Below are 13,166 nucleotides of genomic sequence, written 5' to 3'. Positions count from 1 at the left end.
GGGGGTTCATGTTTGGGAACGCATGTACACCTGTGGTGGATTCATGTCAATCTATGCCAAAACCAATACAGAATTGTAAAGTAAAAATTAAAAATAAATAAATAAATTTAAAAAATAAAATAAAATAAAAATCTAATTGAAGGAACCAAAAAAATAAATAAATAAATAAATAAATAAATAAATAAACTCAGCAAAATTTTCAAGGCCATAAAAAAAAGAGGAAAGGGAGCAGCAGAGGACATAGCCAGCAGAAAGAGGCATTGCCAATAGACAAGGGAAATGGGTAATTTGGAGAAACACCAAGATCTACAGTTCCTTCTACAGTGCTAAAAGGTTATAGATGGATAATCTGTGGCACAAGAGTAAACACAATACTTGCATCACCTTACCACCTTAAACAAAGTCTGTGTTCCACCTGATCTATGCCACTCATCTTGCACTTATATTGTCTTTTGTCCATTTTTCAAAAAGTATTTATAACCTAAATTCCAAACTAGCTTATCATTTTCTTAAGGGTGGTAACCATACCTTCAAAAAAAGGGGGGGGCAAGAATGTACAATAAAGATAGTCTCTGAAACAAGTGGTGCTAGGAAAACTGGACAACTACATGCAAAAGAATGATATTAGACCATTTTCTCTTACCAAATACAAAAGTAAGCTCAAAATGGATTAAAAACCTAAAATGAAGGACTGAAAGTCATAAAACTCCTAGAAGAAAACATAGGCAGAAAACTCATTAACATAAATACTAGCAATATTTTTTTGGCTCTTTCTCTTAAGGCAAAGGAAATAAAAGCAAAAATAAACAAGTGAGACCCAATCAAACTTAAAGCTTTTGCACAGCAAAGGAAACCAATGACAAAATGAAAAGACAATCAATTGAATGGGAGGAAATACTTGTAAATGATATGACCAATAAGGGATTAATATCCAAAATATATAAACAGTTCATACAACTCAACATCAAAAAAGCAAACAGTCTGATTAAAAATCAGCAGGTCTAAATAGACAGTTTCCAAAGAAGACCTTCAGATGGTCAACAGGTACATGAATAGATGCTGAACATAACTAATGCAAGTCAAAACCACAATGAGATATCGATTCACACCTGTCAGAATGGCTATCATCAGAACGAACACAAATGACAAATGTTGCCAAGAATGTGGAAAAAAGGGAACCCTCATACACTATCGGCTGTAAACTGGTACAGTTAGTATGGAAAACAGGATAGAAGTTTCTCCAAACACTAAAAATAGAACTACCATATGACTCAGCCATTTCATTCCTGGGTATATATCTGAAAAATAAAACACTAACTTGAAAAGACACATTCACCCCAATGTTCATAGCAGAATTATTTACAATTGCCAACATACGGAAGCAATCTAAGTATCCATCAATAGATACCAAAAGAAGATGTGGTATGTATATGTACTGGAGTACTGTTGCTGCTGCGGCTAAATAGCTTCAGTCGTGTCCGACTCTGCGACCCCATAGGCGGCAGCCCACCAGGCTCCCCCATCCCTGGGATTCTCCAGGCAAGAACACTGGAGTGGGTTGCCATTTCCTTCTCCAATGCATGAAAGTGAAAAGTGAAAATGAAGTCGCTACTCAGCCATAAAAAAATAAAATTTTGCCATCTGCAACAACATAGATGGACTTGGGAGGGTACTATGCTAAAAAGTGAAATAAGCCAGATAGAGAAAGAAAAATGCTGTATGATATCACTTGTATGTGGAATCTAAAAACTGCATCAAACTAGTGAATAAAACAAACAAAAAGACTCACAGATGCATAGAACAAACTTGCAGTTACCAATTAAGTAGAGGGAAGGGGGGTAAGGGCTATATAGGGGTAGGAGATTAAGAGGTACAAACTATTATGAATAAAATAAGCTATAAGAATATATTGTATAATATGGGAATATTTTATAATAACTATAAATGGAGTATAACCTTTAAAATTGTCAATCACTATATTGTACATGTGTAACATATAACACTGTACATCAACTACATGTCAACAAAACAGTAAATAAACCATACAGGTCTTTTTCACATGAACTACTATCAAGCCAAATGCATCCCTGTCGCCGTATATAATATACAGTTGTGATCTCTTAAATATTAGATTTTTATAGGCCTGAGGAGGTTAAGTAACAGCCCAAGGTCATAGAGCAAGTTGGTAGAGTTAAGATATAAGACCAAGACCTGCTGGACTTCATATCAATTTTTCAGTAGTTGCATTAAAGTAACCGACAAAGGATATTAACATTTAAAAGCAAACAAAATTACCACAAAGGGTTCTCTTTTTATACAGTAACGTAATTTGAGTAAACTCCAAGAGACAATGGGGGACAGAGGAGCCTGGTGTGCTGTAGTACATGGGGGTTCACAGAAGAGTTGGACATGACTTAGTGACTGAACAACAACAAAGTTTTGGGTAGGGAATGTTAGACTAAAAGTCAGAGAATCATGGTTCTAGTCTTAGATCTTCAATTAACTTGCATCATCTCTCTGAATCTCAGTTTCATCATTTAAAAAATGAGAAGGAATTAAAACCTAACTAAATGGGTAATATCTCATATCCATGGATCAAAACACTTAATACATTATTAAGATCACAATACTCCTCAAACTGATTATTAAGATAGCAATACTCCTCAAATAGATTCATTGGTTTTGTCAAAATTCCAGCTGGCTTTGTTGCAAAAATTAACAAGCTTTTCCTAAAATTCATATGGAAATGCGAGAGACCCAGAAGAGTCAAATAATCCTGAAAAATAGCAAAGCTGGAAAATTCACCCTTCCTTATATCAAAACTGACTACATAGCTACTGTACTCAAGACACCATAGCACTGGTATAAGGATAAACATACAGATCAATGGAACAGAATCAACAATTCAGAAATAAATCCTCACATTTCTGATCAATTAATTTGTGACAAGGGTGATAAAACCATTCAATGGGGAAAGAACAGTCTTCAACAAATGGTGCTAGGACAACTGGAGAGTTACATGCAAAAGAATGCAAATGGACTCTCATCTCATGCCATACATGAAAATTAACTTGAAATGGGTCAAGTCCTAAATGTAAATTCTAAATCTATAAAATTCCTAGATATGAAGAAATTAGAGCCCTCAGAGACTAATGGCAGAAGTGTAAAATGGTACAAACCCACTGTGGAAAACAGTCCAGCAGTTTCACAAAAGGTTAAACAGAGTTATCCTGTTATTGAGCAATAATATTTCTAGGTATGTATCCAAGAGAAATAAAAACATGTACATGCAAAAATCTGTACATGAATGTCCACAGTAGAATTATTTACAATAGCTCCAAATTGAAAACAATCCATATGTTCATCAATAGCTGAATGGATAAACAAAATGTGGTATATCCATATAGTACAATAATATTTGGTAATAAAAATACTGATAGATGCTACAACATAGACTGGGCTTCCCTTGTGGCTCAGCTGGTAAAGAATCTGCCTGCAATGCAGGAGACCTGGGTTCGATCCCTGGGTTGGGAAGATCCCCTGGAGAAGGGAAAGGTTACCCACTCTAGTATTCTGGCCTGGAGACTGTATAGTCCATGGGGTCACAAACAATTGGACATGACTGAACGACTTTCACAACATAGATTAAATTTGAAAACATGCTAAGTAAAAGAACCTAAGCACAAAAGATTAACTGTTATACGATCTCATTTATATGAAATGTCCAGAACAGATAAATCTATAAAGACAGAAAGTAGATTAGTGGTTGCTAGCGATCAGGAGGAATAGGGAATGACTGCAATGGATAGGGGATTTGTTTGGGGGTAATGAAAATGTTTTAAACTTAAGATTGTGCTAAAAGTTCTCAACTGTATGAATATACTGAAACCACTGAATTGTATTTTAAATGTGTAAATTTTACAGTATACAAATTATATTTCTGTGAAGATGTTAAAAAATAAGATTAGATGATTTTTAAGTTCTCTTTCATTTCCAGAATTACATAATTTCAGAGAGTAAACTCATCCCAGCTTATATTTTGTCAACTTAAAATGCACACCGAACAGCATGGTGACAAAAGAAGGAAACCCATAAGCCAAACGGAGGTAAAGTACAACTCTGAACACTGACATCAGCACACTTTTAGAAAATATTAGCAAACAACTCAGAATAATTGCAAATGTGCAGGCTCTTTTGGGGCAATACTTTAGGTATTGGAGAAGGAAATGGCAAACCACTCCAGTATTCTTGCCTGGAGAATTCCATGGACAGCAGAGCCCAGTAGGCTACAGTTCACGGGGTCACAAAGAGTCAGAAATGAATGAACCACCAACACACTTTAGGCATACTGTGAACCTAAGAGAGTCACAGAAATAGGTGTTTATTTGATCAAATAGAGACCACTGCCACAAATAAATGATAGATATTACATGCAGCGGTTGAAAATAAGGATTAGTTATCTAAGTCTTTTCAATTTCATCTACCCCAATAAATACCAATTACCATTAGTAATGTCACTTTCAGCTATAAAACAGAGATTAAAAAGGTTAAATATAATATGCAATAAAAGACCAGTGACACCTGACTTTCTTCTAATAGGTTATATCTCATCGCTTTCATTTACATAAAATGCCCCACTGTAAAGCTCTGGTGACTATGATACCTACTGCTTCTGCTTGGTAGGAAAGCACTTTCAAAAGGTCCCTCTCCACAGTATTCTTCTGCATAATCACATGTTCCTCAGTGGGGCTCCTCTGAATTAATCTGGAATATAACTGCTCCAGACTCTGGAAAATAAACCACAATACAATGTAATGATGAGAATAACCACAACTGCTACTAACAGTTAAAAATCAACAGTAACTTACAGTCATAGCAGATTGAAAAAAATCATCAGCAAGCGCCACATTTCCAACATCCATCCATCCTTTTCCTGTTTTCATACTTATCTGGAAGAAAGAAGGTACAAAATAATTGTTAAAAATTCACACCTCAAAGACATTCAAGATGGCAGAGGAATAAGATGGGGAGATTACCCTCCCCACCCAACAAATACATCAAAAATTCATCTGAATATGGAACAAATTCTACAGAATGCCTGCTGAACACCAGACTTCCAAAAAGGCAAGCCAACCTCCCTACAATGAGGTACAACAAAAGATAAAGATAAGAAAATAGACAAGATTTCAGGACAGGGACCTGTGCCCCTGGGAAGGAATCACAAAAGAGGAAAAGTTTCCACACACTCAGAAACCCCCTCAGAGGTGGGGTCGGGGGGAGCTTTGGAACCTCTGAGGGAAACACAGCAACAGGTGCTTAGAAGGCAAAACGGAGAGAATTCACCTGAGTTCATTGTCAAACAGCACTTTTCAGCAGAGAAGCAGCTTACATGCCCTTCACGACAACTGGGGCTAGATGCTCAGGCTCAGGCTTCACGGATCAGACCCCAGGGAGAGGATCAGGGTTGGCTGCCATCAAGATACTCTGAGGGGACTAGAACAACACAGCTGAGGGAGTCCAGGGAAAATCATGGGCTAGCCAGAGAGGCAAGAGATCACTGCTGTGGGAACGCTCTAACTACACACACTACCAGAATGCAGGACCTCACCTTTGCCAGTGCCATAGGTGGGATGAGTCAGCTGCGGTCTACAAAGGTAGAAAAGACACTGCAAGAGCTAGAGGCAGAGGACAGGAGGCCACTACAATCTCAACCCCAGGGGTTGCAAGTGCCACCAAGCTGTGAGCAGGCACAGGTCACTGCCCATACCTTCCTGGGAGACTGAGCAGTTTGACTTTGCTGAGGGACCCACAACTCAGGGCCAGCTCCCATGGGGAAGTACATGAGCCACCTGAGACTGTGGCAACTTACCACAGGTCTTGGCTCCAGCAGGCACTTCCCACACACCCCAAATGTGTCCAACTGAGCATGTGAGCCCTAATAGGCTGCTTTGTGTCTGGGTTGGGAACCGACACCAGAGAGCAGCCTACAAACAGAGGGAGGGCCAAAACCAAAGTGGAACACCAGAGGATGTGTGAGCAAAGGAGAGAAGCACTCCTATAGCAGGTGCAGTGGATTAAATCCCCACAATTAGCCTGAGACTGGGCTTAGGAGCAACTGTGGACTTTAGGAACAATTAGAAGCTGGAGGAAGGCAAGATATGAGTCTCAGACACACTGCACAGAACAGCTCCACAGATCTTCCTAGAAATATTGGAGGAATTTCTGAATAGGCAGATTGACTAGAGCACACAGTGTGGAAAGGTCAGTGGAGGAATTACAAGAATATTCTTCATATTACCATTCAATATATACTTTGCTATTTTTTCCTTTTTTTTCTTTATAATACGGTTCTAATGTTCTTTTTTCTCCATTATTCTTTTAATTATTATTTTTTATAACCTACTTATTCCTTTTTAAAAAACATTTTAAAATAAATTAATTTGTTCCCTATTTTTACAGTATTTTAAAATTGTATTACATTTTTCCCATGTGTTTTATTTTGTATTTTTGCTAGTCTAGTTTTTAGTATTCATTTTCACTTATGGGTTTGTCTATTGGCTTGACTGTTCTCTTCTGACTCCTGCTTTTATCTTAATTTTATTTCTTTTCTCTTTTTTTCTCTTCTGTTTCTAAGTGTGTAAGTTTCTTTGGGTGTTCTGGGCTGTTCAGCGGTGCTTTCACCATTAGTCTTCTCTGCTGTGTGACCTGTGAAGTCTTGGTCCTACAGTAAGGGGTCAGGCCTGAACCCCAAAGGTGGAAGACCCAAGTTCAGGACTTTGGATCCCAGAGAACTCCCAACCCCATGGAACATTAACTGATGAGAATTCTCCCAAAGGCCTTCATTTCAACAATGAGACCAAGCCCCACCCAAAGGCCAGCAAGCTACAGTGTGGACGCCTCACACCAAAACTCTGCAAACAGGAACACAACCTTGCTCATTAGCAGAGAGGCTGCCCAAAGCCATATCAAACCCATACACACCCCAAAACACACTACTGGACCCAGCACTGTCCTTCAGAGAGATAAGATCTAGCTCCATCCACCAGAACACAGGCACAAATCTGCCAAACCAGGAAACCTTCACAAGGCATTGGTCCAACCCCACCTAGGGAAGGGAGACTCCACTGTTAAAAGGAACTACAACCTTCCCACCTGTAGAAAGGAGACCCCAAACACAGTAAATTAAATAAAAGGAAAAGACAGAGAAACATCCAGCAGGTAAAAGAACATGGTAAAAACTCACAAGACAAAACAAATGAAGAGAAAATAGTCTACCTCAAAAATAAATCAAGATTAACAATAGTAAAGATGATCCAAAGACTAAGAAATAAAATGGAAGCACAAATAAATAGACTGGGGTCACAAATCAAGAAGATACAAAAATGTTTAACAAGAGTATCTGTAAAATAATCCACAATATTAACAGATTAAAATGAAAAACTAAGAACAATTCAATAGATACAGAAAAAAGTATTCAATAAAATTCAACAATCATTAATGACAACAAACTTTTAAAAAAAAATGTTTAACAAGGACCTAGCAGAAATAAAGAAGAGACAATCAGCAATGAACAACACAATAACTGAGATTAAAAATACACTAGAGGGAACCAACAACAGGCTAACTGAGGCAGAAGAATGAATAAGTGAGCTGAAGACAAATGGTGGAAATAACTGAAGCACAGCAGAATAAAGAAGACAGTCTCAGAGACCTCTGGGATAACGTTATGCATACCCAACCTTTGAATTATATGGGTCCCAGAAGAAGAAGAGAAAAAGAAAGGGTAGGAAAAATACTGGAGGAGATTATAATCAAAAACTTCCCTAACATAGGAAACGAAATAGCCACCCAAATCCAGGAAACCCAGAGAGTCCCATACAGGATAAACCCAAGGAGAAAAACACCAAGACAAATACCAATCAAACTAATGAAAATTAAACACAAAGAACAAATATGAAAAGCAACAAATAATATTCAAGGGGATCCCTGTAAAAACTGATCTTTCAACAGAAACTGCAGGCCAGGAGGGAGTGGCAGGATATACTTAAAGTGATGAAAGTGAAAAGCCTACAACCAAGATTACTCTATCCAGCAAGGATTTCATTCATATTCAAAGGAAAAATCAAAAGCTTTCCAGACAAGGAAAAGTTAAGAGAATTCAGTACCACCAAACCAGCTTTATAGCAAATGCTAAAGGAACTTTTCTAAGCAGGAAGCATAAGACAAAAGAAAAGGACTAAAAAAACAAACCACAAACAATAAAGTAAATGGTAATAGGATCATACATATCAATAATTACCTTAAGTATAAATGGATTAAATGTTCCAACCAAAAGACACAGATTGGCTGAATGGATATAAAAACAAGATGCCTATATAGGCTGTCTACAAGAAATCCACTTAAGATCTAGAGACACATACAGAATGAAAGTGAGGGGCCTGGAAAAGATATTCCATGCAAATAGAAATCAAAAGAAAGCTGGAGCAGCAATACTCATATCAGATAAAATAGAAAGACTGTTACAAGAGACAAACAAGGGCACTACATAATGATCAAGGGATCAATCCAAGAAGATATAACAATTATAAATATATGTGTACCCAACATAGGAGCACTTCAATACAGAAGGCAAATGTTACCAAATATTAAAGGGGAAATCAACAGTAACAAAGTAATAGTGAGGGACTTTAACACCCAACTCACACCAATGGACAGATCATCCAGACAAAACATTAATAAAGAAACACAAGCTTTAAATGATACATTGGACCAGTTGGACCTAATTGATATCTTGATATATAAAGGCCATTTCATTCAAAAACAGTAGACTGTACTTTTTCTCAAGTGCATATGGAACATTCTCCAGGATAGATGACATCTGAGCCACAAATCAAGCCTTGGTAAATTTTAAAGAACAGATATCATTTCAAGCATCTTTTCTGACCATAATGCTATAAGATTAGATATCAGCTATGGGGAAAAATATAAAAACACAAACACACAGAGGATAAATAATACACTTATGAATCACTAAGAGGTCACCAAAGAATTTAACGAGATCAAAAAATACCTAGAAGTAAATGACAGTGAAAACACAACAACTCAAAACCAATGTGATGCAGTAAAGACAGTGCTATGAGGGAAGTCTATGGCAACAGAATCCTACCTCAAGACACCAGAGAAACATCAAATAAACGACTTAACCCTAAACCTAAAGTAACTAGAAAAAGAACAAAAATAATCCAAAGTCAGGAGAAGGAAAGCAATTATAAAGATCAGAGTAGAAATAAAAGAAATGAAGGAGACAATAGCAAAGATAAATCTAAAAGCTGGTTCGAGACAGCAAAAGAGACACAGATGTATAGAACAGTCTGTTGGACTCTGTGGGAGAGGGAGAGGGTAGGATGATTTGGGGGAATGGCATTGAAACATGTATAATATCATATATGAAATGAATTGCCAGTCCAGGTTCGATGCAGTATACAGGATGCTTGGGGCTGGTGCACTGGGATGACCCAGAGGGATGGTACGGGGAGGGAGGTGGGAGGGGGGTTCCGGATGGGGAACACGTGTACACCCGTGGCAGATTCATGTTGATGTATGGCAAAATCAATAAAATATTGTAAAGTAATTAACCTCCAATTAAAATAAATAAATTTGTATTTTAAAAAGCTGGTTCTTTGAAAAGATAAACAAAATTGATAAACCATTAGATAAACTCATCAAGAAAAAAAGAGAAGACTCAGATCAATAAAATTAGAAATGAAAAAGAAATTACAACAGACAATACAGATATACAAAGGATCACAAGAGACTACTACAAGCAACTCTATGCCAATAAAACACACAACCTCCAAGAAATGGACAAATTCTTAGAAAAATATAACCTGGCAAAACTGAATCAGGAAGAAACAGAAAAAATGAAGCGACCAATCAGAAGCATGGAAATCAAAACTGTAATTAAAAAAAAAAATCTTCCCACAAACAAAAGCCGAGAATCAAATGGCTTCGCAGGCAAATTCTACCAAAAGTTTAGAGAAGAGCTAATACCTATTGTCCTCAAACTCTTCCAGAAAATTGCACAGGAAGGAAAACTCCCAAACTCATTCTACAAAGCCCCCATCACACTGATACCAAAACCAGACAAAGGACAAAGTTGCCACAAAGAAACAAAATTACAGGCCAATATCAATGATGAACATATATGAAAAAATCCTCAACATAATTCTAGCAAACAGAATCCAACAACATTAAAAGGACCATACATCATGTTCAAGTGGGCTTTATCCCTGTGATGCAAGGATTCTTCAGTATATGCAAATCAATCAATGCTATATACCATATTAACAAACTGAAAGATTAAAAAAAAACAATCTAGAGAAAGCTATTCCACAAAATTCAACACTCATTTATAATAAAAACTCTCCACAAAGTAGGCATAGAAGGAACATACCTCAACATTTAAAGGCCACATATGACAAACCCACAGCAAACATTATTTTCAACGGTGAAAAACTGAAAGCATTTCCTCTAAAATCAGGAACAAGAAAAGAGTGCCCACTCTTGCCACTATTATTCAACATAGTTTTGGAAGTCCTAGTCACAGCAGTTGGAGAAGAAAAAGAAAGAAAAGGAATGCAGATTGGAATAAAAGATACACAGATATCCCTTGCATTCCTATATACTAACAATGAAAAATCAGAAAGAGAAATTAAGGAAACAATCCCATTCACTACTGCAAAAAAAAAAAAGAATAAAATATCTAGGAGTAAACCTATGTAAAGAGACAAAATACCTGTATATAGAAATCTATAAGACACTGATGAAAGAAATCCAAGATGACACAGAGATATAACATGCTCTTGGACTGGAAGAATCAACATTGTGAAAATGACTAAACTACCCAAAGCAATCTAGATTCAGTGCAATCCCTAACAAACCACCAATGGTATTTTCCACAGAACTAGAACAAGAAATTTCATAATTTACATGGAAACACAAAAGGCCTCAAATAGCCAAAGCAATCTTAAGAAAGAAAAACAGAGCTGGAGGAATCAACCTTCCTGACTTCAGACTTTATACAAAGCTACAGTCATCAAGACAATATGGTACTGACACAAAAACAGAAATACAAATCAATGGAACAAGACATAAAGCCCAGAGATAAACCCACGCACATATGGGCACCTTATGTTTGACCAAGGATGCAAGGATATGCAATGGAGAAAAGACAGCCTATTCAATAATGGTGCTGGAAAAGCTGAACAGCTGCATGTAAAAGAATGAATTTAGAACACCTCCTAACACAACACACAAAAATAAACTCAAAATGGATTAAAGACTTAAATGTAAGGCCAGAAACTATAACACTCCTAACAGGAAAACATAGACAGTACACTCCTTGACATAAAGCACAGCAAATCCTCTATGATTCACTTCCTAGAGTAATGGAAATAAAAATGAAAATAAACAAATGGGACCTAATTAAACTTAAAAGCTTTTGCACAACAAAGGAAACTACAAATGAGGTGAAAAGACAAACCTCAGAATGGGAGAAAATAATTGCAAATGAGCTATCTGACAAAGCATTAATCTCTAAAATATACAAGGAGCTCATGCAGTTCAATACCAGAAAAACAAACAACTCAACAAAAAGTGGGCAGAAGATCTAAACAGACATTTCTCCAAAGACGACATACTGATGGCTAATAAACACACGAAAAGATGCTCAACGTTGCTCATTATTAGAGAAATGCAAATCAAAACTGCAATGAGGTGTCACCTCACACCAATCAGAATGATCATCTTCAAAAAATCTAAAAACAATAAATGCTGGAGAAGATGTAGAGAAAAGGGAACTCTCTTGTATTCTTGGTGAGAATGTAAATTGATACAGTGACTATGGAGAACAGTATGGATATTCCTTAAAGAACTAGGAATAAAACTACCATATGACCCAACAATCTCAATACTGGGCATATACCCTGAGGAAACCATAACAGAAAAAGACACAAGCACCCAATATTCATTGCAGTACTATCTACAATAGCTAAGACAATGGACATAGATATCCATTGACAGATGAATGGATAAAGAAGTTTGGGTATCTATATATAATGGAATATTTCTCAGCCACAAAAAGGAAAACATTTGAGTCAGTCCTAATGAGGTGGATGAACTTAGAGCCTATTATACAGAGTGAAATAACTCAGAAAGATAAATACAGTATATTAATGCATATATATGGAATCTAGGGCTTCCCTGGTGGCTTGGACAGTAAAGAATCTGCCTGTAATGCTGGGGACCTGGGTTCAGTCACTGGGTCAGGAAGGTTGGGAAGATCCCCTGGAGAAGGGAATGGCAACCCACTCCAGTATTCGTGCCTGAAGAATTAATTCCATGGACAGAGGAGCCTGGAAGGCTACAGTCCATGGGGTCACAAAGAGTCAGGCATGACTAAGTAACTAACACTTTCACTTTCACATGGAATCTAGAAAGATGGCATTGATGAGCCCACTTGCAGGGCAGCAATGGAGATGCAGACATAGAGAACAGACTTGTAGACACGGTGGGGGGAAAAAGACAGTGGGACAAATTGAGAGAATAGCATTGAAACATATACATTACCATATGTAAAACAGATAACCAATGGGAATTTGCTGTATGATGCAAGAAGCTCAAATTCAGTGCTCTGTAACAATGTAGAAGGGTTGGATGGGGTGGGAGGGAGATTCAAGAGGGTGGAGAAATACATATGCCTATGGCTGATTCATGCTGATGTATGTTAGAAACCAACACAATATTGTAAAGCAAGTATCTTCCAATTAAAAATTAATAAATTTTAAAAATTCACACTTCTTCTAAATTGGCTGATTATACTGGGTAAAATATTTAATCCTCTGTCCGGATTCAGTAGTGTAATCCTCAGAAAACAACAAAGTAACAGCATTTATTAGAATCCTATGTTCTGCATGGAACTCCATAATTAAAGAAAAATGGTCTTAAAAGCAATAATAAAAAATTAATAGACTTGAAAATACATCTTCTAAGAAATATGAAAAGAAAACATTGGGATAAACAAGAATAGAAAGTTCTAAAAATTAATGCCTCACATACTTGAAGAAATTTTTCTATGATAAACGCTAGATTATAAGTCAACATACCTG

The 13,166-nt window shown here is 36.9% G+C and overlaps 1 protein-coding gene across 1 annotated transcript in view; it reads right to left on the bottom strand.

The window, feature by feature from the left end:
- Positions 1 to 13,166, bottom strand: part of TEX11 (testis expressed 11) — a 239,607-nt gene that overhangs the window by 182,739 nt on the left and 43,702 nt on the right. The window contains exons 6-7 of the mRNA XM_040265735.1: positions 4,869 to 4,949; positions 4,668 to 4,787 (exon numbers count right to left, since the gene is read on the bottom strand). Coding sequence (XP_040121669.1) covers positions 4,668 to 4,787; positions 4,869 to 4,949 — 201 coding nt within the window. The remainder of the gene's footprint in view (positions 1 to 4,667; positions 4,788 to 4,868; positions 4,950 to 13,166) is intronic.

Source organism: Oryx dammah, unplaced genomic scaffold (assembly GCF_014754425.2).
Source record: "Oryx dammah isolate SB20612 unplaced genomic scaffold, SCBI_Odam_1.1 HiC_scaffold_23, whole genome shotgun sequence".
NCBI classification, from domain to species: domain Eukaryota; kingdom Metazoa; phylum Chordata; class Mammalia; order Artiodactyla; family Bovidae; genus Oryx; species Oryx dammah.
The sequence above is the reverse complement of the archived record's forward strand: the minus strand, read 5'-3'. Positions and strand labels throughout refer to the sequence as shown.